This window comes from Echinops telfairi, unplaced genomic scaffold (assembly GCF_000313985.2).
Source record: "Echinops telfairi isolate 266 unplaced genomic scaffold, ASM31398v2 ScPeMD7_42;HRSCAF=159, whole genome shotgun sequence".
Taxonomy (NCBI): domain Eukaryota; kingdom Metazoa; phylum Chordata; class Mammalia; order Afrosoricida; family Tenrecidae; genus Echinops; species Echinops telfairi.
This window is the reverse complement of record NW_022103940.1, coordinates 4,889,949-4,913,982: the sequence shown is the minus strand read 5'-3', so window position 1 is coordinate 4,913,982 and position 24,034 is coordinate 4,889,949. Positions and strand designations below refer to the sequence as shown.

The following is a 24,034-nucleotide window of genomic DNA, read 5'->3' as shown; positions in this document are numbered from 1 at the left end:
TCAGAACCATTAAAAAGCAAAAAGACATCAAGGGAATAATACAATTATGCAAAAAAGTGAAGCTCTTGGTATTAGCAGATGACTGGATTTCATAGAGAGACAACCTCAAGGACACCACAAAAAGACTCTTGGAAACAATTTAGCGATTTGATAAAGTAGCAAAATACAACATTAAACCACAGAAATCGATCAGATTTCTATATACCTGTAAACAGAGCTCTAAAAAAGACATCAAGAAAATAATACCATTTACAATATCCACACAAAAGGTAAAATAAAAAAACCAATATATTCAAAGAAAACTACAAAACATTATTACAGGAGACCTACACAACCAGAAGAATATCTTGTGTTCATAAACAGGAAGACTTAATACTGAAGATGTCTATACTACCTAAAGCAAGCTAGAAATTCATTATCCAAATCCTAGCTTCACTTTTTAAGCAAATGAAAAAATGAATTACTAACATTAAAAGGAAAAGGCAGGAGGGTAGAGGGAGAGTGGGTAGGAAAGAGGGAACCAATTACAAGGAACTATATGTGACCTCCTCCCTGGGGTATGGACAACTGAAATGTGGGTGAAGGGAGACGTCGGACAGGGCAAGATATGACAAAATAACAATTTATAAATTATCCACGGCTCATGAGGGAGGGGGGAGCGGGGAGGGAGGGGAAAAATGAGGACCTAATGCCGGGGGCTTAAGTGGAGAGGAAATGTTTTGAGAATGATGAGGGCAATGAATGTACAAATGCACTTTACACAATTGATGTGTGTATGGATTGTGCTAAGAGTTGCATGAGCCCCTAATAAAATGATTTAAAAAAAATTCAGAGAAAAAAATTTTTTTAAAAAAAGGAAAAGGCAGAAGTCCAAGATAAATTTAAACTCCAAAGTTATAAAGTCATCAATGATAAAATTTAGAAAAACTTAAGGGCATGTACAACTACCAGATATAATAAGGGAAGTACTCACAGTGGAAGACAAAATAGATGATTGGGACCTACTAAAAATAAACACTATGCACATCAATCTAAAGTGTAAAACAAGAGGCCACAGAATGGGAAAAAAACTTTAGCAATGACAAAACAGACAAAAGATATTTCATTATTAAAATATACAGGATTCACAAGAAAGGACGCTCAAATAGCTAACAAATATATGAGGAAATGCTCCAAATCACTAGACATCTGGGGAATGCAAAACAAAACAATGATGGGAATATCATCATACACAAAAAGCATTGTAAAGTTGATTATGGCAGATATAATTATGTTAAAATATAATACTATATCATTTGATTTCCCTTTTGACCCATTCTAAAGTTGTTTTTTAATAATTTCTGCTTTCTTTTTGATTGAGGTTTTTCTGTTTCATCTAGTCATTGTTGTTAGGTTTTTGTGTTTGTTTGCTTGCTTGATTATTGTTTGTGTTTTGCATGATTTTCTATATGTGAAATCTAGGACAGGAAGCGCTACAGAAACAGTAGTTGGAACAATAATTGCCTAGGAACATGTCAGGGTAAGATGGAGGAAAATAGAGTGCTAACAACAATCAGTACAAGAAAAAATAATGTTCTGAAATTGGTTAAGGTGATGGTTGCAGAAATCTTCTTAATATGACTGAGCACTTGTATTCCATGTGTCATCATGAGAGACAAAAAAAGGACATTGCATAATGACTAAACAGATGATAGAACAAGAATACATAACCATAATAAAACTATATACACCCAATGAAAGACACTCAATATGTTAATGAATCTCTTATAGAGCTGAAGAGAAAAACAGGCAATACAACAGTAATAGGAGAAGACTTAATACACCACTCTCAAGGAAGGATATATCATTAGGAAAGAAACTTTATACTCAGAATTAATCAAATTAACTTCCTAGACATACAAAGAATGTGGTACCAGAACAGCACAATATAAATTATTTTCTAGTACAATTAGAACATATGCTAGAACAGACTATATGATAGGACACAGTGCAAGCATTAAAAAATGTTTAAATACTTAGATTTTACAATCCATTTTCTTTCCACAATGCTATAAATTTACTAATCAACAACAGAAAGAACAAGGGCAAAGCACTGAATGCATGGAAACTGAACAACACACTGCTTAAAAACTACTGGGTAAGATGTAATACAGAATTTTTTTTTAATTCCTTGAAACAAATGTGAATGACACACAGCTTGCGAAAACCTTTGAGACACAAATGCTGGATAGGTGCAGAGAGATTATAATACTCATATCCATCATCCTGTTGATACTGTAAATATATACAACCATTGGGGAAAAGCGATATGGTACTAGCTCAAACAACTAGGAATAAAAATTCCAGCAAACCCTTTGCTGGGTATATCCCCTAAAGAAGTAAGCGTCATAGCATGAACAAACATATGCATACAAATGCACATCACATACCTATTCACAACAGCACGAAGATGGAAAAAAATCTAAATGCCCATCAGTGAAGAATGTATAAAGAAACTTTGGTATAGTATTGGAATCCTATGTGACACTAAAAAATCATGATAAACCCAGGAAATGCCACATGGCACGTACCAATGTGGCGAATATTATACTGAAATTATTCAATCATGAAAGGGCAAATACTGTATGAGACCACTGTTATAAAGGAAGGAAAACAAATGAGATGAAGACTTTCCTATCAAAGGGAACAGACTCTGGAGATTATGGAGTAGGGGCAGGGCAAGGGAGGGAAAATGAAGCAGTAAACTGTGGGTTGACATGTATTAATTTTAGAGAAGGGGAAGATAGTAATCCACCAGAGTGAAAAGAAAAATCAAAGGAGTTGATAAGTAGTTTAAACTTCCAAATACAAAATTGATCATTTGAAATGTAAAACCCCACCTAATTCAATTAAAAATGATTTTTTTTAAATGAATGAAAACAAAACATGGTATATACATAAACAAAGCAAAACTGACTGCCACTAAGTCAATGATGACTCATAGCTACCCACCAGAGGTTTCTGAGGCTGTCTTTCTCCCTTGGAACTGCTGGTGGTTTCGAACTGCCAAACATGCAGCCCAATGAATAACCATTACACAACCAGTAATCCTCATGGTATATACATACAATGGAATATTATTCAGTCATAAAAAATTATGAAATTCTAATATACGCTACAAGATAGATGAACCTTGAAAATATGATGGGTGAAATAAGACACAAATCATAACTGTGGTACAGTTCCACTTATATGAAATATCTAGAGCAGGGGTCCTCAAACTACGGCCCGTGGGCCACATGCGGCCTGCCGAGGGCATTTCTCTGGCCCTCCGGGTGTTTTTGCCCCATTTGTTTTTTTATTTCGAAATAACATATGTGCAGTGTGCATAGGAATTCGTTCATAGTTTTTTTTTTAAACTATAGTCCAGCCCTCCAACAAGTCTGAGGGACAGTGAACTGGCCCCCTGCTTAAAAAGTTTGAGGACCCCTGATCTAGAGTAACAAATTTATAGAGACAGAAGGTAGATTAAGGTGTGCCAGGGACTGAGAAAAGGGGAAAGGGGAGAAGTAGTTCTTAATACGTAGAATTTTTGTTTATGGTGACGGAAAAAGTTCTGTAAATACATGGTAGTAGTTACACAACACTGTGAATGTAATTAATGCCACTGAATTGTACACCTGAAAATGGTGAAAGTGGCAAAATTTATAATTTACTGCCAATTTTACAAGCTGTGTTTAAAAAACAGACTTGTACATTATATCTTGCACACATTTTTAGTCAAGAGTCAAACATAAAATTTATATGTATGTAATATATATAACATGTGTATTTAAATTTTAATTTTGTACAGTGATATTCAAGAAGTATTTAATTCTGCCATGGAAAAACTTACGAATCAACATGCAGAACCCTCTGGCCACTTCTTGAACATGCAGCGGCAATGATGGATTCAGGCAAACCTATAAAACATATACCTATATCATTTAGAATGTAAAAATATGTTATACAAAATGCTCAATTTATGCTATTACTGTGTACAATAATTTTAATTAAAAGGCCCATCCTTATATTAAAAATAAATTTTACAGTATTCTACTATAAAAATTATAGTATTAATATAGTATTATAAAATTTTCAGTATAGCAATACTGAAAAATTCATTGTAAATATTATTTTCAAAAGAAAAGAAGTTCTTTGTATCTGATTGCCATAACTTAGCAGCTGTCAAAATATTGTTCATATTGCACTTTATTAAGGAACCTTGTTCACAAACTATCTCATATGATTCTCCTAATTTCAATGAGCTACAAGGATCAGTATGCATATTTTAAGGAGGTACAGTGGCCCAAATGATTGGGAACTACGCTGCAAATCAAAAAGGTGGTAGTTTGAACCAACCCAGGGATCTACAGGAGTCAGTTTTCTAATTCCATAGAATATGGTCAAGAAAACCCTATGTAGTCATTTACATAGGATCACAGCTGAAAACAGAAGTTGAAAATAACTGTATGGCACCAAACACAAACAACAATGAATATACCAGAAATAAAAAAGAAACTGGGAACAAATATGTTCATTGGTTACCCAATCATTTAAGAAAGAGTCTAAAGAGTTGGGAAGTTGAACCAGATCTAATTTCAAAATAACATTGTATCTGAGGAGAAATGCTACACAGTATTTGTTTAGGCTATAAGTTAGTACTAAAAGACACTGGGCATAACATCCTTCATAGGACACAACAGAAGGATTGCATGTGGAAACCCCAGCAAGTGAACTGGGATTTATCTCAAACTCACCTAGAGTGGATTTAAGGAGTGGACACACTTATGGCTGAAATGCCCTAGTGTGAGAAGCAGCAGATGGCTGCTATCTCAAGGTTTTGGAATTGATGGTTCTTGGACTTTGGCTCAGATCTCTTACTTTAAGGGTGCTCAATGAATGGTTAGCCTGGGACTACCATATATTTGACATTTTAATGCTATGCTTGTCTTATTACATGTATTAGTCTGATGGGAATTATTCTATCTCTGTGAATGAGTGTTATTGAAAGTTATGTCCTATCATTAACCCCCATTATTTGTATAAATATATTTGTACAATAATTAACATCCTGCCATCTGAAAATCCAGCTTTTATATATATACATATGAGGGGGTACCGGGTCCCCCCCCCCCAAGAACTATGTGTTTAAATTTTTTTTAAAAACCTTACCACCTTCAAAGTCAAAGTACTCTCCATTACACTTACTACAGTTGTCAAATCTGTGATTCCACTCTTGGAAACATTTTTCTTTCTTTTTTTTTCCCAAGACAAATTTCATTTATTTGCAGTTAGAAAGAAATATTTCACAATATATAATTACATAGTTTTTGTTATTAAACACTATGCTTTAATTTTTTTAAATCATTTTCATTGGGGGCTCATACAATTCTTGTCACAATCCATACATACCTCCATTGCATCAAGCACATATGTACATTTGTTGCCATTATCATTCTCAATACATTTGCCTTCTACTTGAGCCCTTAATATTGGCTCCTCATTTTCCCCCTTCCCTCCCCACTTCCCCTCCTTCAAGAACCCTTCATAATTCATAAATTACTATTTTGTCATGTTATACTGACCGACGTCTCCCCCGCCCTCTTCTCTACTGTCCATCCCCCAGGGAGGAGGCCATACGTAGATTCTTGTAATCGGTTCCCCCTTTCCACCCCACATTCCCTCCACCCTCCAGGCATCGCCACTCTCACCACTAGTCCTGAAGGGGTCATCTGTCCTAGATTCCCTGTGTTTCCAGTTGCCATCTGTATCAGTGTACATCCTCTGGTCTAGCCAGATTTGTAAAGTAGAATTGGGATCATGATAGCGGGGGGTGGGGGTGGGTGGGAGGGAGGAAGCATTTTTCAAACTCATCTATTTGGATAGCTGACAGCACATCCCTCGATTTTTACTTCACCTCTTCTGTTATCAAATCGCTGTCCTTTCATATCCCTCTTCATTCACAGAAACAAAAAGAAGTCCACGGAGCAAGGTCAGGTGAGTAAGGTGCATGGAACAAAAGAGGCATGCTGTTTTTTGCCAACAACTGGCACATTGAGATGGTTGTGTGAGCAAGTGCATTGTCGTGGTGGCAAAACCAGTCCACCATCTGCCACAAACCAGGTCTTTTTTGTCACACACTGTTCCACTATCTTTTCAGAACCTCTTAAAAGAAAGCTTGATTAACAGTCTGACTTGGTGGAACAAACTCCAAATGCACTGTGAGTTGGCATTTTCATTTGGGAAGTTGACAGACAAGACTCCTAGAACAAGGAAGTTTGTCATCAACATTTTACCCTTTTTGAAATGAGAAAACCACTTGTACACTTGAGTTATTCCCATAGCACTGTCCTTGTAAGCTGTATTCAACATCACAACAGTTTCTGTGGCATTTTTCCTGAGCAGGAATTAAAATTCCACACTGGCACGCTATTCTCTTAAATCAGACATGGCAAAAAAAAAAAAGATTCGAGTGAAACTGCTTTTATGAAAAAATTCACTGTGACCAGAGAGAACCTTCCCAGGTGACGCAGAGCTAGTTGTTCAATGCTCGCCTAGCAGGAAAAATGCATACATAAAAGCTCCACCCAGTGGAGGTTTTTTCTGGTTTTCTGGGGGATACCCCCTCATATATATACCATAGATATATGAAGGGGTCCTGGGCTCACACTTGATTCTAGCCCAAATCTAAGGCCAATTAGTTCTTATGACATGGCCCTGCTTGACACTTACCCTCATGAAGAGATATCTGAAGATATGGGTGATATAGCAAAATGTGGGGAAGAAATTAGATGGTGTCCAGCTCACAGAAAGAATCGCTTCTTGGGTCTTACAGGCTTGTCTTCAAACAAGTAACCAAGTGAGGTGTCAACTAAGTCCACATGGAAGAAGCCCACCTGCCTGTGTGATCCAAGGACTGCAAATAACAGAATTCAAATCTGATAGAGGGAATGGTATAACAGCTTAACTTGTGGACACCCAGTTTGCAGAAGGCTGTGGACAACAGTGGAAGCCAAAAATCCACTTACAATGCCCATACATAGAGTAAACCTCTGGTGACAGCCCTTTGATCAGAGTCAAAGGATGTGAATATACTTATTAGACAAAGAGCACTGTAGAGGGGATTATAGTAGATAGTTTAAAAAGTAATATCTTATTTGATCTCCATTTGACCCATTGAAAAGTTGTTTCAGGTTTTAAAAAAAAGTGAAGGGGAAATACATGTTGATTAATCCTCTAGTGAATCCTCTCTGACCATAGACCAGGGATGTTAATAGCCTTGCTATCATATAGAGTGAATTGGAAAGTAGATTATGGCGGATGTAATCAGGTTAAAATTTAAGACCTTAGCTATTAAACCATTTTAAAGTTGTTCTAGTTTTAATTTTTTCTGCTTTCTTTGCAATTGAGGCTTTTCTCTATTTTATTTTGTTAGTGTTGTTAGTTTGGTTCTTTGTTTTTGCATGTTTTCAGAACAGCAAAATGTGTATGCTTTCTTTAACCCTTTGACAGTTTTCTATATTGACAAGAAAGAATTTCAACTATGCCCCAAATTACACAAATAGCCAATCTGGTCAAAACCTGCAAGCAAAACAAATGATCAATGAGGAGCAAAACAGGAAAAAAAGAAAATCTATAAACAACCAGATGAGGAATGTGATAGAATTCTTGGTAAAAGATACACAAAAGTCTTTCCTATAAAGGAGCTAACTAGAAAAAGAATCTAATACCCCTTTCCACTGATCTCCATAGAAACTATGAGCCCTCTCTGGCAAGTTAAACAGGCAATAATGATGATTTTTAAAAAATCTCAGAAGGGTATTATGAGCCTTAAAAATAATTATCTGAGCACTTACAAATTTACAGAATCATTTCCTTGAATTCTCAACATGGTTCTGTGATGTTTATTCCTATTTTATAAATGAGAAAATTGAAGCTTACAAGAGGCTAAGGAACATGCCTACAGTAGCACAAGAGGCAGAGCTGAGACTCAAACCCAATCTATTTGATTCTAGAGCCATACACTGGTCAAAATGAGAAATGTATAAGTAACTAAACATATGGATGTTAGACCATTTTTTAAACTAAAGGATATTTGAAAATAACATTTGACTCTCAATCACTGTTATTCAGTTTATGAATAATCTCTAGATTTTAAAACTGGCCTTAGCCTATAGTGGGATAAACACAGGCAGATAGATAGCTAGATGATAGATTCATAAGTAGATACATATACAGATAACAGTACTCAATGATACATATATGGAACATGTTTTATAAAGCAATATTCAATCTCACTACATGTAATGATTTCTAAGATATTCTTTATGTTTTTAATGTTGAGGGCTATTTCATAATGCACAAATAGGTATCATCTTGCAATTAAATATATATATAATTGCATACACAAACCAAACCATTTGCCATTGAATCGATTCTGACTCATGATGATCCCATGAGCACATGAGTAGAACTGTACTTCATGAGGTTTCCACAGCTGTAACTTTTAGGAAGCAGACAGCTAGACCTTTCTAGACCAAAAACAACAACAAACCAAACACAACTCACTGCCATTGCATTGATTCCAACTCAGTGACCCTATAGGCCAGTGTATGGGAACTCTGGAGATATGTGGGTTACCTGTTAGGTCAGCAGTTCTGCTCCGCCAGTAGCTCTGAGAGAGAAAGCTATGGCTTCCTGCTCCTGAAAAGACGGAAAGCCTCAGAAACCCAAAAGGGCAATTCTACTCTACCCGACAGGATTGCTGAGTCAGAATCAACTGAAAGACAATAGGTCTGGGTTTTTGTGTTTCGTTTTGTTCTTTTTTAATCATTTTATTAGGAACTCATACAGCTCTTATCACAATCCATACATCCATACATTGTGTCAAGCATATTTCTACATTGGTTGCCATCATCATTCTCAAAACATTTGCGTTCTACTTGAGCCCTTGGTATCGGCTCCTCATTTTCTCCCCTCTCTCTCTGTCCCCCCTCCCTTATGAACCCTTGATAATTTATAAATTATTATTTAGTCGGTCTGGATTTTTTAATAGGACAAAGTACAACTGCTTCTTAGAGTTTCCAAGACTGCAAATCTTTATGGACGCAGACAGCCTCATCTTTCTCATCTGGGAACAGCTGCTAGGCTCTGTCAAACTTGAGGTCAGCAATCCATTGCTTAACCCCCTGCACCAGAAGATCTCCTTGCTAGACAAGAGGGGCATGGATATTTGGAAACACTGGCAGACCAACTATGGAAATCTTGTTGCAACAACATACAGGTATCCTGGAAGAGGATTACATAAGATGAATGGGAAATCTTCTGGAATAGTGTCTCCCACAAACAGGCATTTGGTAAATATCAGTAGTATTATCCAAGATTTATAAAAGTGAAGCGACTGCAAAACAATCATAATAAATACCACAGTCAAGGAGCTACTGGCCAGTGTTAACTACCTTAATGTTTAAATTACCTGTCAACATCAATGAATGGTGCTTTATGACCTATGTTGCCTTTCCTAGTAAATGAAGCTTATTTGAAAAAAACACAGAACATTTTTTTAGCAGCCACTTTGACATTTTCCTCAAATACAATGAATATTAACTTGGCTTCTTAAAAAGACTACGTGGAACAGAATTTAGCCTTTTCTAAATGACACAGGGTGATAAGAACATAGACACAAGGCTACATTTCCATGCTGGTAGAATATTGCATTATAAACCCCTTAATTCAAATATCTCACTTTTCAGGAGAGCTGAAATCCCAAGAGGTTATACAATTTCCCCAAATTGAATAGTCATGAAATTACCCTTAAACCATGCTGCCACATCTATTATTACACGATATTTAGCATTACCCAACACAGTAGTCAAAATATAGGGGCAGTGTCCCTTTTTTGTTATCTAATCTCTTAATTACCCATAATCATTAATCATGTTGTAAATCATCAAGTTGATTCCAACTCACAGTGATTTTATAACCTTTAGTAATAAAACGCCTAAACCCACAAGGATCTATGTGTTTATCCTCTGCAGGAAAAAAATAATAACCTAGTCTATTCCACATTTGATCGTAAGGGGAAAATTTCAAAGGAGTGCTTTAAAAAGGAAAAGGATGCAGACTAGATCTCCAAATAGCCTGCAGAAAGCAAGGAGGATACAATAAAATGTCCATGTAAGGGTAAGAACAGTTTGGGGGATGTGAAAGTCAGAAATCTCAAACAGATTCTAAAAGGAGATAATATAGATAAGGTGTGGTCAATTAAGCTGGCCATTCTAGCCATAATCCCTTAAGTGATGTATTATAAATTCTATTCTCTATGCCTGTGGTTATTATTCCCCTTGGGAAGGAGTTTTCTGCTATGCTAAGGAACAGCATGAAAGTGGGATGAAGTTTCTACCTTAGTAGAGGGTATAAAACAAGTCATTACCCTTTTTGTTTCACTGGGGGTATGGTTGGCTGAAAAAGTCATGTTGTTGTTAAGTGCCATTGAGTGGGTTATGACTCACAGTCATCCTGTGCACAATAGAACAAAACTGCCTGTTTCTGTGCCAACCTCACAATTGTCCCTGCGCCTGAGCCCAGTGTTGCAGCCACCTTGTCAATTCATCTTGTTGAGGGCCTACCTCTTTTTCACTGTCCCTCCACTTTACCAAGCATGATATTTTCTCTAAGGTCTGGTCTCTCCTGAAAATATGTCCAAAGTATTTAAAACAAAGTCTTCCCATCCTTGCCTCTAAGGCGTATTCTGGCCACAGTTCTTCTCAGACAGACCAGTTTGCCCTTGTAGCAGTCCACGGTACTTTCAATATTCTACTCTAACACCACAATTCAAAGATAATCATTCTTCTGCAGTGTTCCTTGTTTAATGTCCAACTTTCACATGCGTGTGAGGCAATGGAAAATATCCTGGCTTGGGTCAGCTGCATGTTAGTCCACAAAGTAATATCCTTGCTTTTCAATACTCTACAGAGGTCTTGGGCAGTAGGATATACCTAATGCAATGCATCTTTTGATCTTGTGACTGCTATTCCATGAGCACTGATTAAGGATCCAAGCAAGACAAAATTCTTGACAACGTCAATCTTCTCTCCATTTATCTCGGACCTATTGGTGCAGTTGTGAGGGTTTTGATCTTCTTTATCATGAGCTATAATGCATACCAAAGGCTGCAATCCCTCCTCTTCATCAAGTGCCTCAAATCTTCCTCACTTTCAGCAAGCAAGCTTGTCACCTACATAGTGCAAATTGCTAATAAGCCTTCTTCCAATCCTGATGTCACATCCTTCTTCTTATAAGCCAGTTTCTCTGATGATTTGCTCAACATACAGAGGGAATAAGTATGATGAGAAGATACAACCCTGACACACACCTGTCCTGATTTTAAAACATGCGGTATTCCCTTTTCTGTTCACAAAACTGCTCCTTGAACTATATACAAGTTTCTCATGAGCAAAATAAAGTGCTCTGGAATTCCCATTCTTCTCAAGGTTATCCATAGTTTATTATGGTCCACACAGTCGAATGCCTTTGCATAGTCAATAAAACACAAGTAAACATCTTTCTAGTATTCGCTCTTTGAGCAAAGATCCACCTGACATTACCAATGACATCCCTTGTTCCATGCCCTCTTCTGAATCCAGCCTGAACTTCTGGCAGTTACTTATCAGTATACTGCTGCAATTATTGTTGGAAGATCTTCAGCAAAATTTTACTTCTATGTGTTATCAGTGATATTGTTCCATAGTTTAAAGTTTTCTGTTGGGTCACCGTTCTGTGGAATGGGTACAAATATGGATCTCTTTCGATCAGTTTGCCAAGTAGCTGTCTTCCAAATTTCTTAGCATAGACCAGTAAGTGCTTCCAGTGATTCATCAACTTGCTGAAACATTTCAACTGGTATTCCATCCATTCCTGGAACCTTGGTTTTGGCTAATGCATTTAGTGCTGCTTGAACTTCTTCATTCAACACCATTTGTTCTTGCTCATATGCTACCTCATGAAATGATGGACTGTCAACTGGTTCATTTAGGCACAGTGACTCTGTTTATTCTTTCCACCTACTTTTGATGCTTCCTGTATCACTCAATATTTTACTTAAAGAGTCTTTCAAGATTGTAACTTGAGGCTTGAATTTTTCCTTGAGTTCTTTTCCTTTCAGATATGCTTTTAGATAGGGCTTTCAAATTCTAAATCTTGGCACATGTCATTATAATATTTGGCTTTATCTTCTCGGCAAAAAACAAACAAACAAACATATCTCCACCGAAGCCATTCCTCTGTGTATGTAAGAAGCACAGAAAAATTCCAGGACCACTGGAAGAAGAGTGCATACATGGCATGAAAGGGTGGCCCAAATCTGACCTCCTCTGGCTTCCCTGTTGCCATGAGGGAACATGCCTCAGATATGCCTCTACCCTCTATCCTTCTTTACCTATTTCTGACACCAACTGTTCCTCCAAGGGCTCTCTACTTCTGTGCTTGGTTCAAAAATTCATTGCAATGGCCACACAGAACTCATAGACAATACTTTGGATTAATGGGGGTAAGGGGTTGGACTTAGGGAAGTTATTACAACTGGATTAGTAAAGAGTAAGGATATAGTCATTAATCCACAGCAAGTAGCAAACTATGATAGTCCCTTGGCCTTTGCCTCTGTGGGCCAGAAAGTCAGCTGGCTACTGTGCCTCCTGACTTAATATTCTTAGTGCTGGTCCTGTTTTCTCTTTCATATCCTCCTTGCCTCAACCTCTGATGTCTCTGGTCTCGGTCTCTGCCACATTAAACAACAAACTTACTCTACTTGTGATGGTCCTAGGGTTTCTATGTTCCTGCTTCGAAGATGGCTCGTGCTTACAGCTAAGAGAGTGGTAACTAAAACTGACCAATCCCCTTTATTTGTGTTAAACGTATCCTATTTGCATGGTCCCACCCAATAATTTGGTGGGAGATACAGAGACGTGGATAGAAGAGCCATATTAAAACATTTCACTGCACTACAAAGAGCTACCACTAGAGCACGTTCCAGATCTGTCTGAAGTGGCAGAGGCTAAGACCAGAAGCTGCAGCATTAGAGACCATAGGACAAAGCAAAGGAACCAGGCCAAGACCAGAGGCTAAAACATGAAGACCATGACACAGAACAGAGGGACAACACCAAGGCCAGGAGATTGTGAGGAAGAGCAGTGAGCTGACTTCTTGGAACACGGAGGCAGAGGCCAAGGGACCACATGTCTGAAATGCTGAGGACAAGAGAGAGACTTGACTGGTAGCTGAGGAGAGGGGCTGCTTTGGACCAATGACTGTATCCTTACTGTTTACTGATCCTGACTTGTGATAACCTGTTTAACTCCCCTAAATAAATTCTCATAATTGTGAATTTTATCAATGATTTCTGTGTGGTCATTACAACAAATTATCATACTCAGCAAAGAAGTAGAGTTCCTCTTATATCTTCCATTTTGCCTTCACTTCTATTAAATTGTTGGCTCTGCTATAAATTGCAGATCACAGACTACTAGATAAGTCACTTCTAAAATTACCTTACTGGGACTATTTTTAACCTGAAGCCATTATTTCTATAAAATCTACAAAATAATCAAATATATTTTTAGAAGTCAAAATATCCAGAAAGTGACAACTATGCACCTAGGCTGAAAGACCACTTTTTAGAAATTTATCACCTATCATTTTTATATTCCTTCTCGAAACTAAAGTGCCTTCGTGGCACCGTAGTTAAGAGGTAAGCTGTTATCCAAAATCTTAGCAGTTCAAACTCACCAGATGTCCTGCAAAAGCAGCAGCAGACTGCTTCCATAAAGATTTCAGTCCTGGAAATCCTATGGGGCAGTTTTCCTGTCCTATAACGTTGAGTTTGAATCAACTCAACAACAACAGAATATGTCTTCAAATTCCATTGGCCCTTCTTCCTCAGTACTTTATCTCATTCCTGTACATTTGAGTATTCAACACAGATTTCCTTTATTTTATGATCAGAAAGAAATGGGCTTACCTAAAAAACATTATTCATAATCTCTCCAAACTATAATTTTAAGAAAAAGTTTTCATCTAGTATTAAAGAATATGAACAAATACAAATTGACAAGAGCCAAAATAATTTATACTCATATGACTTTATGTGATGAAGGTCATTTGTCTCTTGATAACATTTTAACTGAACCTAGTAAAAGAAAAATTACACTTTATAACCTGTTCTGTTGTGTTTCTGTTATATGGATAATTAATTCTGCTTTTGCAAATAAAACTTAAGACTTAAACCCTGCTCTTCCCATAACTGATTCGAGTTAGTACATTTCATAAAGCAGTAGTAAATTTCACCAATTTCACAAGAAATATACTCCAAACACATTAAAAATAATTCCAATTAAAGGAATGATTGAGATTACTAGAATTATTTATTTAGAAATGTATCTTTTATTCAAATTTTCTACTTTTGAAACACCTATAAGCAGTTTGTATGGTAAATTTATGCTACGTGCTTGATAAATTCTAGAATGTGTCACCATTAAGGAATACAAAAAACTTAGCTCTTAAGATTAATTTCAAATAATTAACTATACATTAAGAAATATTATATTTTAGAAGCCTAAAATGAATCTTTTCCCAAATATATCTTAGGATCCCTGATTCAATTTTCCCACCTCTAGCACAACAGATTTCAACAGGAAGAGTTCCATATTTTGAACTGCACAAGTAGACAAAGTATCTGTTGCCAGAAGTAACAGTATTTCATTATAAGACTAAGCATACCTATATACAAAATTTTCAATCCAAAACTTTTGAATCTCTTAAAATCATTAAAACTCTCTAAAATCAAAACACCCAAAGTTCTCAGGGGAAAAAAGGCAGCAAGTATGATATAATAACTATTTTGAGATTTTTTTCCATCACGTTTAGGATAGAATAGAGGGAATAAATAAATATTTGATTTGTTTCTTCCAGTTCTCATCCAATAGCTATTCATAGCAACTAAAGCCAGGTTATCTATACCTGCAGTTATTTTCATGTTGGGAATAGTATTTTCCTGTTGTTCTGAGAAAAATTACCTCGGTAAACAGTATAGAAAGGTTTTCAGTTAGACAACCCTTTAAAGGCTACTGCTTTAGTCTCCCTATATTCATAAACATGGAAAGTGAGGCTCAGAGAGATTAAATTCTTGGCCTTTCACAAAGTCACACAGCAAGGTAAGAGTCAAGCAAATTCTAGAACGACGTTTCCCAATGATCTCGACTAATCTAGGTTAACTCTGAAGGTCAAAACCACTGATTTTCCTTCTCATATGGCCCCTTTGCATAGGTTTTTGGAAGTTTGCCAGCTGTATGATCAAGCCCTTTTCTAACAAGTTTGTTGTGAGAATTACATAAGGTTTGTAAAGTACTTATCACATAGACTAGAAAATAATAAGCATTTTTTAAAAGTAGCTAGTATTTTTACTCCCAACCTGGAAATATGGCTGCTCCTTTAGTTTGAAAAGACAAGGAACGGAATTCATTAACATAGTGGGTAGGGCCTGATCCTCCAGAGCGTCTCCAGCTGACTACATTCTGCAAGCTGGGGGAAACGCCACACAGTAGCCATTTTCACTCCGTCTAAACTCCCGCTAAGAAATACAAAATATCAATGTATACTGTTTGTACTCTGCTACATGGTTTTAAGTGAAATCTGTCAACTAGAACTCGCAGTGGGGAGTGGCTTATGGCTCCACCCAAAGCATGGAGAATAAATGAAGTAAAAGCAACAGGGACAATAAGGTCACACACCTGAAGTAGAATAAGTGGATAAGTGGATGGTAGAAAGCAGGATGTTTTCTTTTAGCACTGTAAAACAGGAATAATGGTTACCTCAACAAAATAAAATTTCGTAGGATTCTCAGCACAAAAGAAATTCGTTTCCTATCCCTAGTATCCATATACGTACATGGGTAACAACTGTGCATCTTTGTTGCAAAACTGAAGAGTTAATATGTAACCAAGCAATTTTTAACAGTACAACACCCTATGCTCATGTAAATATACGAAAAATGTCCATTAAATGGCAAAAAAAAACCCCGAATGAGTATAACCTGGAGCTTAAAAAGGAGGGGATCAAAACGTCATTCCGATTCTCCGTTCTCATGGCACTGCAAGCCCACCTCCCTTTTCGGATATTACAGAAATCACCCACTGCAACCAACCTCAAGCGTCAGCATCGACCAGATAGACCCCCTACTCAAATGGCTCTAAGTACCGTGGGACCAAGCCCCTCCCTGGAGCTGCCAAGTCCACGCTGACTCGTGAATACCTCACTTCCTTCACGTTTGCCCAGCCAAACTAGACCCCCGGAATTTCTCGCCAACCATCGTCACTGACAGGGAAGGTAGAAACGAAACAGACTCCCTGCATTAAGACAGGGAAAATACCAAGGCCACACATACCTGTCCCTATAATGATCACATCAAACTCCGAAGGGAGATTATTCGCCATCTTGACAGGAAACGTAACCTATGACTGCCACTGGTGGAAATGCAATCAACTTAGGCATTCTCAGTAGAAAGCGGACGGGAAATTGCATTCTGGGTATTGTAGTTCGTCATACAGGGACCCGGTAGGCTGCTACATCGAATGTTGAAAACTCGATTTCCCAGATTTTGTGCTATAGACCCTTCAAGCTGGCGGTTTGGAATAGGAAAGAAATTTGTATTCTTGTTTTGTATTTGATTTGTATTTTAATGGTTAGAATGAATGTGAAAAGACTTGGTTAACCCTTAACTGCTTTAAGGAGCCGTGGTGGCAAAGTGGACTACACATTGGGCTGCTAGCCTTGAGGTTAGCAGTTAGAAATCACAAGCAGGAGGGTGGGGAGGAAGGAGTAAAAAGAGGAGCTGATACCAAGAGTTCAAGTAGAAAGCAAATGTTTTGAGAATGATTATGGCAACAAAAGTACAAACGTGCTAACACAATGGATGTATGGATGGATTGTGATGAGTTGTATGAGCCCCCAATAAAATTAATTTAAAAAGAAAAAAAAAACTTAAAAGTCTCAGAAACCCACGTGGGAAGTTCTAACCTGTCCTATCGGGTCGCTGTATGTCAGAATTGAATCTATGGCAATGAATTTGGTTTATACATGCAGTAAAGAGCGTAGGTGGTGTAGTGGGTTACCAGTTAGGCTGCTAACCACGACTGTGTCAACACTTGGAAACTACCTGCCTGCCGTTCCAATGGAAAAAGACCTTGCTTTCTACTCCTGTAAAGAAATCCAGTCTTAGAAACTCTCGGGGCCCATTCTGCCCTGCCCTATATAAGTGGTTATGAGCTGGCATCAATGCGATGGCAGTAAAAGAGAGAGTAACACTTTGAACACAAGCATCAACTGGACTTCCCTGTAGGTGTATGGATATTAGACAGCATTGTACCTCAAGACAGATCTTGAAAGGGTCTTTCTGATGATGAATGTCATATAGTTCCTCTTGAATTTGTCATTCCAAGCTTTTCTGATTCAAAATGACGAATACCAATCCATTTCAGCTTATTAATGCTTAGGATATTGGTTTTTATGCATTCCATTTCATTTTTGATGTCTTCCAATTATTGTAGATACATACTTTGTACATTACACATTCGGATTATTAATGGATGTTTGTAGGTGTTTACTTTCATTTTGAGTCATGTCCCATCAGCAAATAATGTAGACAAAATCTTGTCTTCATCAAATAAGGTAAAACAAAATAAATAATTACATTACTGTTAATTTTGTGGTGTTCCCTACCCCACTTTGAAACCTACTCCTCTTTTTCCCTGGTGATAATCAGCATGACCCTAAGGAAAATAAAATTAGCAGCCTCTATTTAGTCTTCTTTACTCTGAAGTTATTACATGACTCACACTTTGAACATTAAAAGTCATATTTATGAAAAATTCAAGCCACTGAATGGAAAAAAATATTCAATATACCTTTTCTTTCCAATGTATATATTTTTGTAAATTTTATACAAAATATAGATAGATACAAGAGGTGGTCGTGTCAGTAAAAGAGCAGAAAGCAGTGGAATTACTGTCTATACTATTATTCTAATAAAATCTATTTTTGATAGTTTATGTATTTTATTTGGATAAGTCATATTACAATGAGATGATAGATACTGAATATTTGACTATCCTGCTAAATCAGTGTGTACTAAATCAGTGAGTTAAAAACCCATGATTCCTGGGATATCTACACTGTCTGTATTCAGAAGTTGACTTAACTGTGGGATATGACATATTTTTTTAACAACCCTGTAATTTACTGGTCTGTGTGCCTGGACTCTTCTTTGAGTGCCAAACCCTTATGTAGCCAACATGTATCCACCCCCTTATTCAGTATCTCTTCTGAACATGTCCAATAGTGGACTACATAACATTCCAACCTTCTGTCATTCCAAAGCTACTCTTTGTCTACTGTTCTATCTCTTTAAAATGATATTGCCTTCTACCCAGCTATAGCATATTATTTTAGATAAATCTGGCAAGAACTGAGAGAGAGTGATGTGTTGTAGATGACTGTTAAACATTTGACTTGAATAACTGAGTAGAAGGTAATACCAGTGGCACAAGGGAAATGGAAAGAGGTTTTATCTATTATGGAGTCCTAAGTTTCAATTTAATGATGATGGAAAATCACATTGATTAAGAGTAGGGCTGCATAGCCAATTATTGTAAGTGCTGTCAATAAAGTGCACAATGGTGAAAAGTTGAATTAGCAAAAAAAAAAAGAGAGAGAGATAAACATTTACAACAGTGATCAAAAATAAGTAGTTTCTTAGACCTCATGTGCAAACAGCATCTCATGGGATTTGGTTTTTTGGTTTAGGGGTTGAGGGTCACAGTTTCATGGGACATCCAGTTAGTTAGCCTAATTATTTTTATGTTTGTGTTACTGTTATTTAACAGTTTCACTGGCATGATTCATGTACCATACCATTCAATGGCTTAAGAATATTAAAGAGTGTGCGCTCATCACAACAATAATTTTAGAACATTTTATTCAATTTTGTATTTGTGTATATTAGCTCTCCACTTCCTCCTAAACTCCTTTGCCATCTCCCTAAATACAGTTGATCTAGTTACTATCTCTATAAATTTACCTTTGCTGTATTTCATATAAAGAAAATTATACTGAAAAATATCCAACACCAAAAGTAAAATACAGAATCTAAGGAAAAAAGCAGAAAAGAATAAATATCAGAACAAGTAAAAATGGGTCAAAAAGGGAAAATAAATGGTAAGATGTTAAATTTTAAAATAAGTATATCTGCAGTAATCTGCTCTCGAATGTACTCTAAGGAAAAGACTATTATTGGAGGCTTAATCTACATAGAGATTCTGCAAAGGGATGTAGGGCTTTCACTGTCATCCATAGCCTTCTGCAAACCAGATGCTCAGAATTTAAACTCTAATGCAATACCCTCCGCTGAGCTTGGATTGTATTATTTACAATCCTTGAATCACACAGGTTGGTGTGCTCTTTCCATGTGAACTTAACTTGCATTCACTTAGATGGATATTTCAGATAAGCCTCAAAAACCACAGACTATTCTTTCTGATAGGGCCACATCATAATAATTGTTCTTACATTAGGGCTTCTGATTAAGTTGGAGCTCAAAATACATTCATATATCTAAGATTCATAATAGTGTGTTTGTCCTTTCGCTCTAACTCCTAACTTGTTGCACAGATCCTGGAGTCTTAAAAGAATGCAAGCAGCTAGCTAAGACTCAACAATTAGTCTACTCACCTAGAGGAAGGAAGTAAAGTTGGGAATGTTGTTGTTGTCTGTCAGGTGTCATCGAGTTGCGCCTGACTCATGACAACTCAATCAATGCACAACTGAATGAAATAGTTCCCAGTCCTGCACCATCCTCACAATTATGTTTGAAGCCATTGTTCCAGCCACTATGTCAATGCATCTTGTCAAGGGCCTTTCTCTTTTTCACTGCCCCTCTACCAAGCATGAGATCCTTCTCTAGGGTCTTCTCTCTTGAAAACATGTCTAAAGTATGTGAGATAAATTCTTGCCATTCTTGCCTCTAAGGAACACTGGCAAGACAAGATTTGTTTGTTCACTTGGCAATCCATGATATTCTTCTTCAGCGCCACAATTCAAAAGCATCAATTCTTCTCATTCATCCAACTTTCACATGCATATGAGACCATGGAAAATACCATGGCATGGGTCAAGTACACCTTAGTCTTCAAAGTAACCTCCTTGCTTTTCAATATTCTAAAAAGATCTTCCGCACCAGATTTACCCAAAGCAATGTCTTTTGAACCCTTGATAGTTGTTTTCCATGAGCAATGATTATGGATCAAAGCAAGACAAAAATCCTTGAGAACTTCAATCTTTTCTCCATTTATCATGATGTCCCCTATTGGTCCAGTTATAGAGGAAAGTGGAATGTATGACAAATTCCCTCGATGACCAACTGACTCCTTTGCCATTAGACCAAAAGAATTGGATGGTGCTTACCTACCATTACTAATAATTTAGTCAAAGATTTTATAAAAGAACCCTGATCAAAAGGGGAAAATGCAGAACAGAATTACAAAATCTGGAATCCAGGTTTTCTGGAGTCTTGGAGACTGGGTAAGTCCCCAAAATGATTGTCCTAGAATAATCTTTAAACCCTTAACCAGAAATATCCCTTGAAGTCATCTTAAAACCAAACATTAATCAAAACCTCACTGCCATCAAGTCAATTCCGACTCACAGCGACCCTATAGGGCACAGTAGAACTGTCCCTTTGGGTTTCTGGGGCTTTAAATCTTTATGGAAGCAGACAGACTTATCTTTCTAGCATCGAGCATCTGGTGACTTCAAACCACTGACCTTGTCTCCTTAAACCAAATAGTTTATTTTACCTAGTAAAAAATATTTGCCTTCAGCATTTTACTCTTTTTAGATCTATCTATTTGGGGTCAAATTGACAACAGCAATGTGAAGGATTAAATATGAACCTTAGCAGACTGTGAGTTTATATTAATGAGGAGGAACAGTTCAGAAAAGAAGGGTAAGAATAGTTGCATAATTCAAATAATGCGGAAATGTCACAGAATTGTACATGTAGAAATTGTTTTATGCTTTTGCTGTATATAACCTCAACAACAAAATTAAAATAAATTAGTTTAATTATACTTATGTGAACTATAAATTTATACATATCTCCATTTGGCCTCATCTCATCATCTCCTGCAAACAAAGTGTCTTGTCTAGACCCTTCATCCATAGTAAATTCTCTCCGGGACTCTACACACTACAGCTAGAGTAAACTTCTAAATTCTTCAATGGGATCATGTCATCCTCTAAAATGGTGCATGACTTCCCATTCCTTTTAAAATCGTAAAATTATTTAAAATCTTAAACATAATCTGTATGATCCTGTCTGGTTCTCCATTTCACCTCTCATTTCTCTTTAAGGTCCAAACATATTAGCTTTGTCTCTAAAATCCCCGGTACCTACCAATTACAGGACATACACATATGCTCTTCCATATGCTGACAGTTCACCTTCATCCTTCTTTATTCTTTCCTCCCACATTAATCCTACTTATTCTTTACAGATCATTTAAAATAATTTGTACTCTAGCAAGTCTTCATTGATTTCCTAATCTAGCTGAGGTATCCCATCACCTTATACTTTTTCTTTGTTGACCTTATGAACATTTGAAATATCAACTTACTTAGATAATTACTTGTTTCAGATCTATCATCCAGCTGGAAGAGAAGTTCCATGACGTCAAGGACATGGCTTGTGTTTTTCTTAATAATATCCTCAGTCCAGTGCCTGATTTAAAAATATTATTTTAACGATTTCCATTGAGTTGACGCTGTCTCGCTCTGACTACATGTGTTAAAGAACAGAATTGTCACATAGGGTTTTTGGGGGTATAGGCTTACTGGTAGCATATGGGTAGGTCTTTTTTTCCCCATGGTGCTACTGGGGAGAGAGTGTACTGTAAACTGTTAGGTAGCGAGAAGCAAGGGCCAGGGGGTGCCCCTTTCCATGTCTGGAGGACCCCTACAGGAGGCTGCTGCGGAGAACCAGGCGAGCCTCAGCCAGCCATAAAGGCTATGAGGCATGCGCCAGTTCAAGCCCGAGCCAGTTGGGCGGTACACCTGGGTTGGCCCAAACTAGGCCAGGTGGGCTTAATTCGGCCAATCGCATGAACCAAGCCACACCTCTAAGCCACCACGCCTCCAAGCCAAAGGCCCCAAAACTGTGACCTAAAGGACACCGGGCCCTTCAGTTTCTTCCCCGCCTTCCGCTTGACTGTGCTGCGGGTCTCTCTGGCCTCGTGTTCGTGTGCCATGTTCTGTGACTGTAAAACCGGAAATTTCATCCGTCCTTTATAAAAACTCACTTGGATCACAAACCAGGCTTCGGCGTGAATTCTTTCTTATCACAAACCAGGCTTCCGTGTGAATTCTTTCTCATGCGAAGCCAAGAACCGAGGTATTTCCCACCAGAGAAACCTAACATAAGCCATCTGCACTATCCAGGAACTTTGACACAAAATCCTAACCTATTGCCATTGAGTCAAATTCTGGAGCACACAGTGACCACAGAACCAAATAGAACTCCATAGGGTTTCCGATTAAAAAATAATAATAACTTTATTAGCATATAATTCACATATGTAATCCAGTAGTTCCTCATATTTTAAAAAAATGTGTAGATACTACCACAATCAATTTTAGAACATATTCTTATACCCATTGTCAGGTTTTCATTTCCCACAACCTCACCTACTACGTCCCTATAAAAAGTATTAATCCAGTTACTGTCTCTACATATTTACCAATACTGGATTTCAAATGTAGAAAAACATACCCCAAAAGCGGTAAAATAAGAGAAAAACCTTGATCAACAAAGCAGAAGCTACTGAGGTGCGCTTCTGCCTGCAGAGGCAGGACGCTGCAGGGGGAGGCGCCCGCCAGGCTGGCGCCCCAGCTTCCGCCTCCCGCCCGCCACCCCCGCGGAGCCGACGTCTGCTGACGTGCAGAGGAGTCAGAAGCGGGCGGCCTAGTAGGCGCCGCCCCCTGGGCGAGCTTCCCGACCTGGCGGCGCCAGCAGGACCCAAGGCGGAATCCTCATCGCCCTTGAGGTCCCAGCGGGAAGGCGACCCCGGGCTCTGACGCCGCTGCCAAGCTCACGCTCCGGCTCCAAGTCAGAGGAGGCCGAGTCCTCGCTAAGGCTGGCAGCACAGCCAGCGTGTGGGCGCCGCTGGGCGCCGGGGCCATTGAGCGCCTTGTGGAGCACCGGGTCTGCTCGGGCTGCACTCTGCAGGGCATCGCGCTCAAGTAGAGTCAAGATGAAGCAAATACAAAGAACAAACAAAACATTTAGCAGTGATTGCATATTTCTGAAGAAAACCCAGAACATCCCAGGTGTATCAGAGAAGCCTTTGTTGTTTAATGGACTTAATGGATTCTCCAGAAAATGAAACTGTTGATGGCAGTCTTTCTCATAAAGCGGAGCCGCAGGTGACTAAGGCAGACCTGTCCCCTCTCAGCTGATGCGCAGCCAGTACAGCCTGAGGAAATGTCTGCCCGAAATTTCCTGTAGAGATTTGACTTGCCGATTAAGTTATCAACACAGGCAGCCAAGAGACTAAAAGAAGAAAGCAGAAATGAAGACAGACCCTATGCAACTTCCCTCTATCACAGTTAGATGATTTAGTAAACCTGCTTCTCACATGGATTGAGCAATGGCTGGACCATAAAGAAACCAAGAACTGAAGATTCAAAAGCATGTCTTTTGAATTTGCAAAGCATACATCTTAAACTCACAGTTTAGTAATTCTGCCTACTGCCCTTGCTCTGTTGTGATCAGTTCCGCCTGGCGTTTCCCTAATTTTAAGTCTTAGTCTGGCATGAGAGCAAAACTGTATCCTTTAAAGCCTATCACTTTTGTAGGTGATTTTCAGACGAGACTTTGTAAACTACTGGTTGACATAAAGTATCAAAGACTTAT

General features: G+C 38.0%; 1 protein-coding gene and 1 pseudogene across 1 annotated transcript in view; one reads left to right on the top strand and one right to left on the bottom strand.

The window, feature by feature from the left end:
• CHM (CHM Rab escort protein) overlaps nt 1-16,505 on the bottom strand; it is a 243,664-nt gene extending 227,159 nt beyond the window's left edge. The window contains exons 1-3 of the mRNA XM_045290565.1: nt 16,457-16,505; nt 15,804-15,860; nt 3,875-3,941 (exon numbers count right to left, since the gene is read on the bottom strand). Coding sequence (XP_045146500.1) covers nt 3,875-3,941; nt 15,804-15,860; nt 16,457-16,505 — 173 coding nt within the window. The remainder of the gene's footprint in view (nt 1-3,874; nt 3,942-15,803; nt 15,861-16,456) is intronic.
• Nucleotides 16,506-20,589: 4,084 nt separating this feature from the next.
• LOC101644085 lies at nt 20,590-23,731 on the top strand (annotated as a pseudogene).
• The last annotated feature ends 303 nt before the right edge of the window (nt 23,732-24,034 follow it).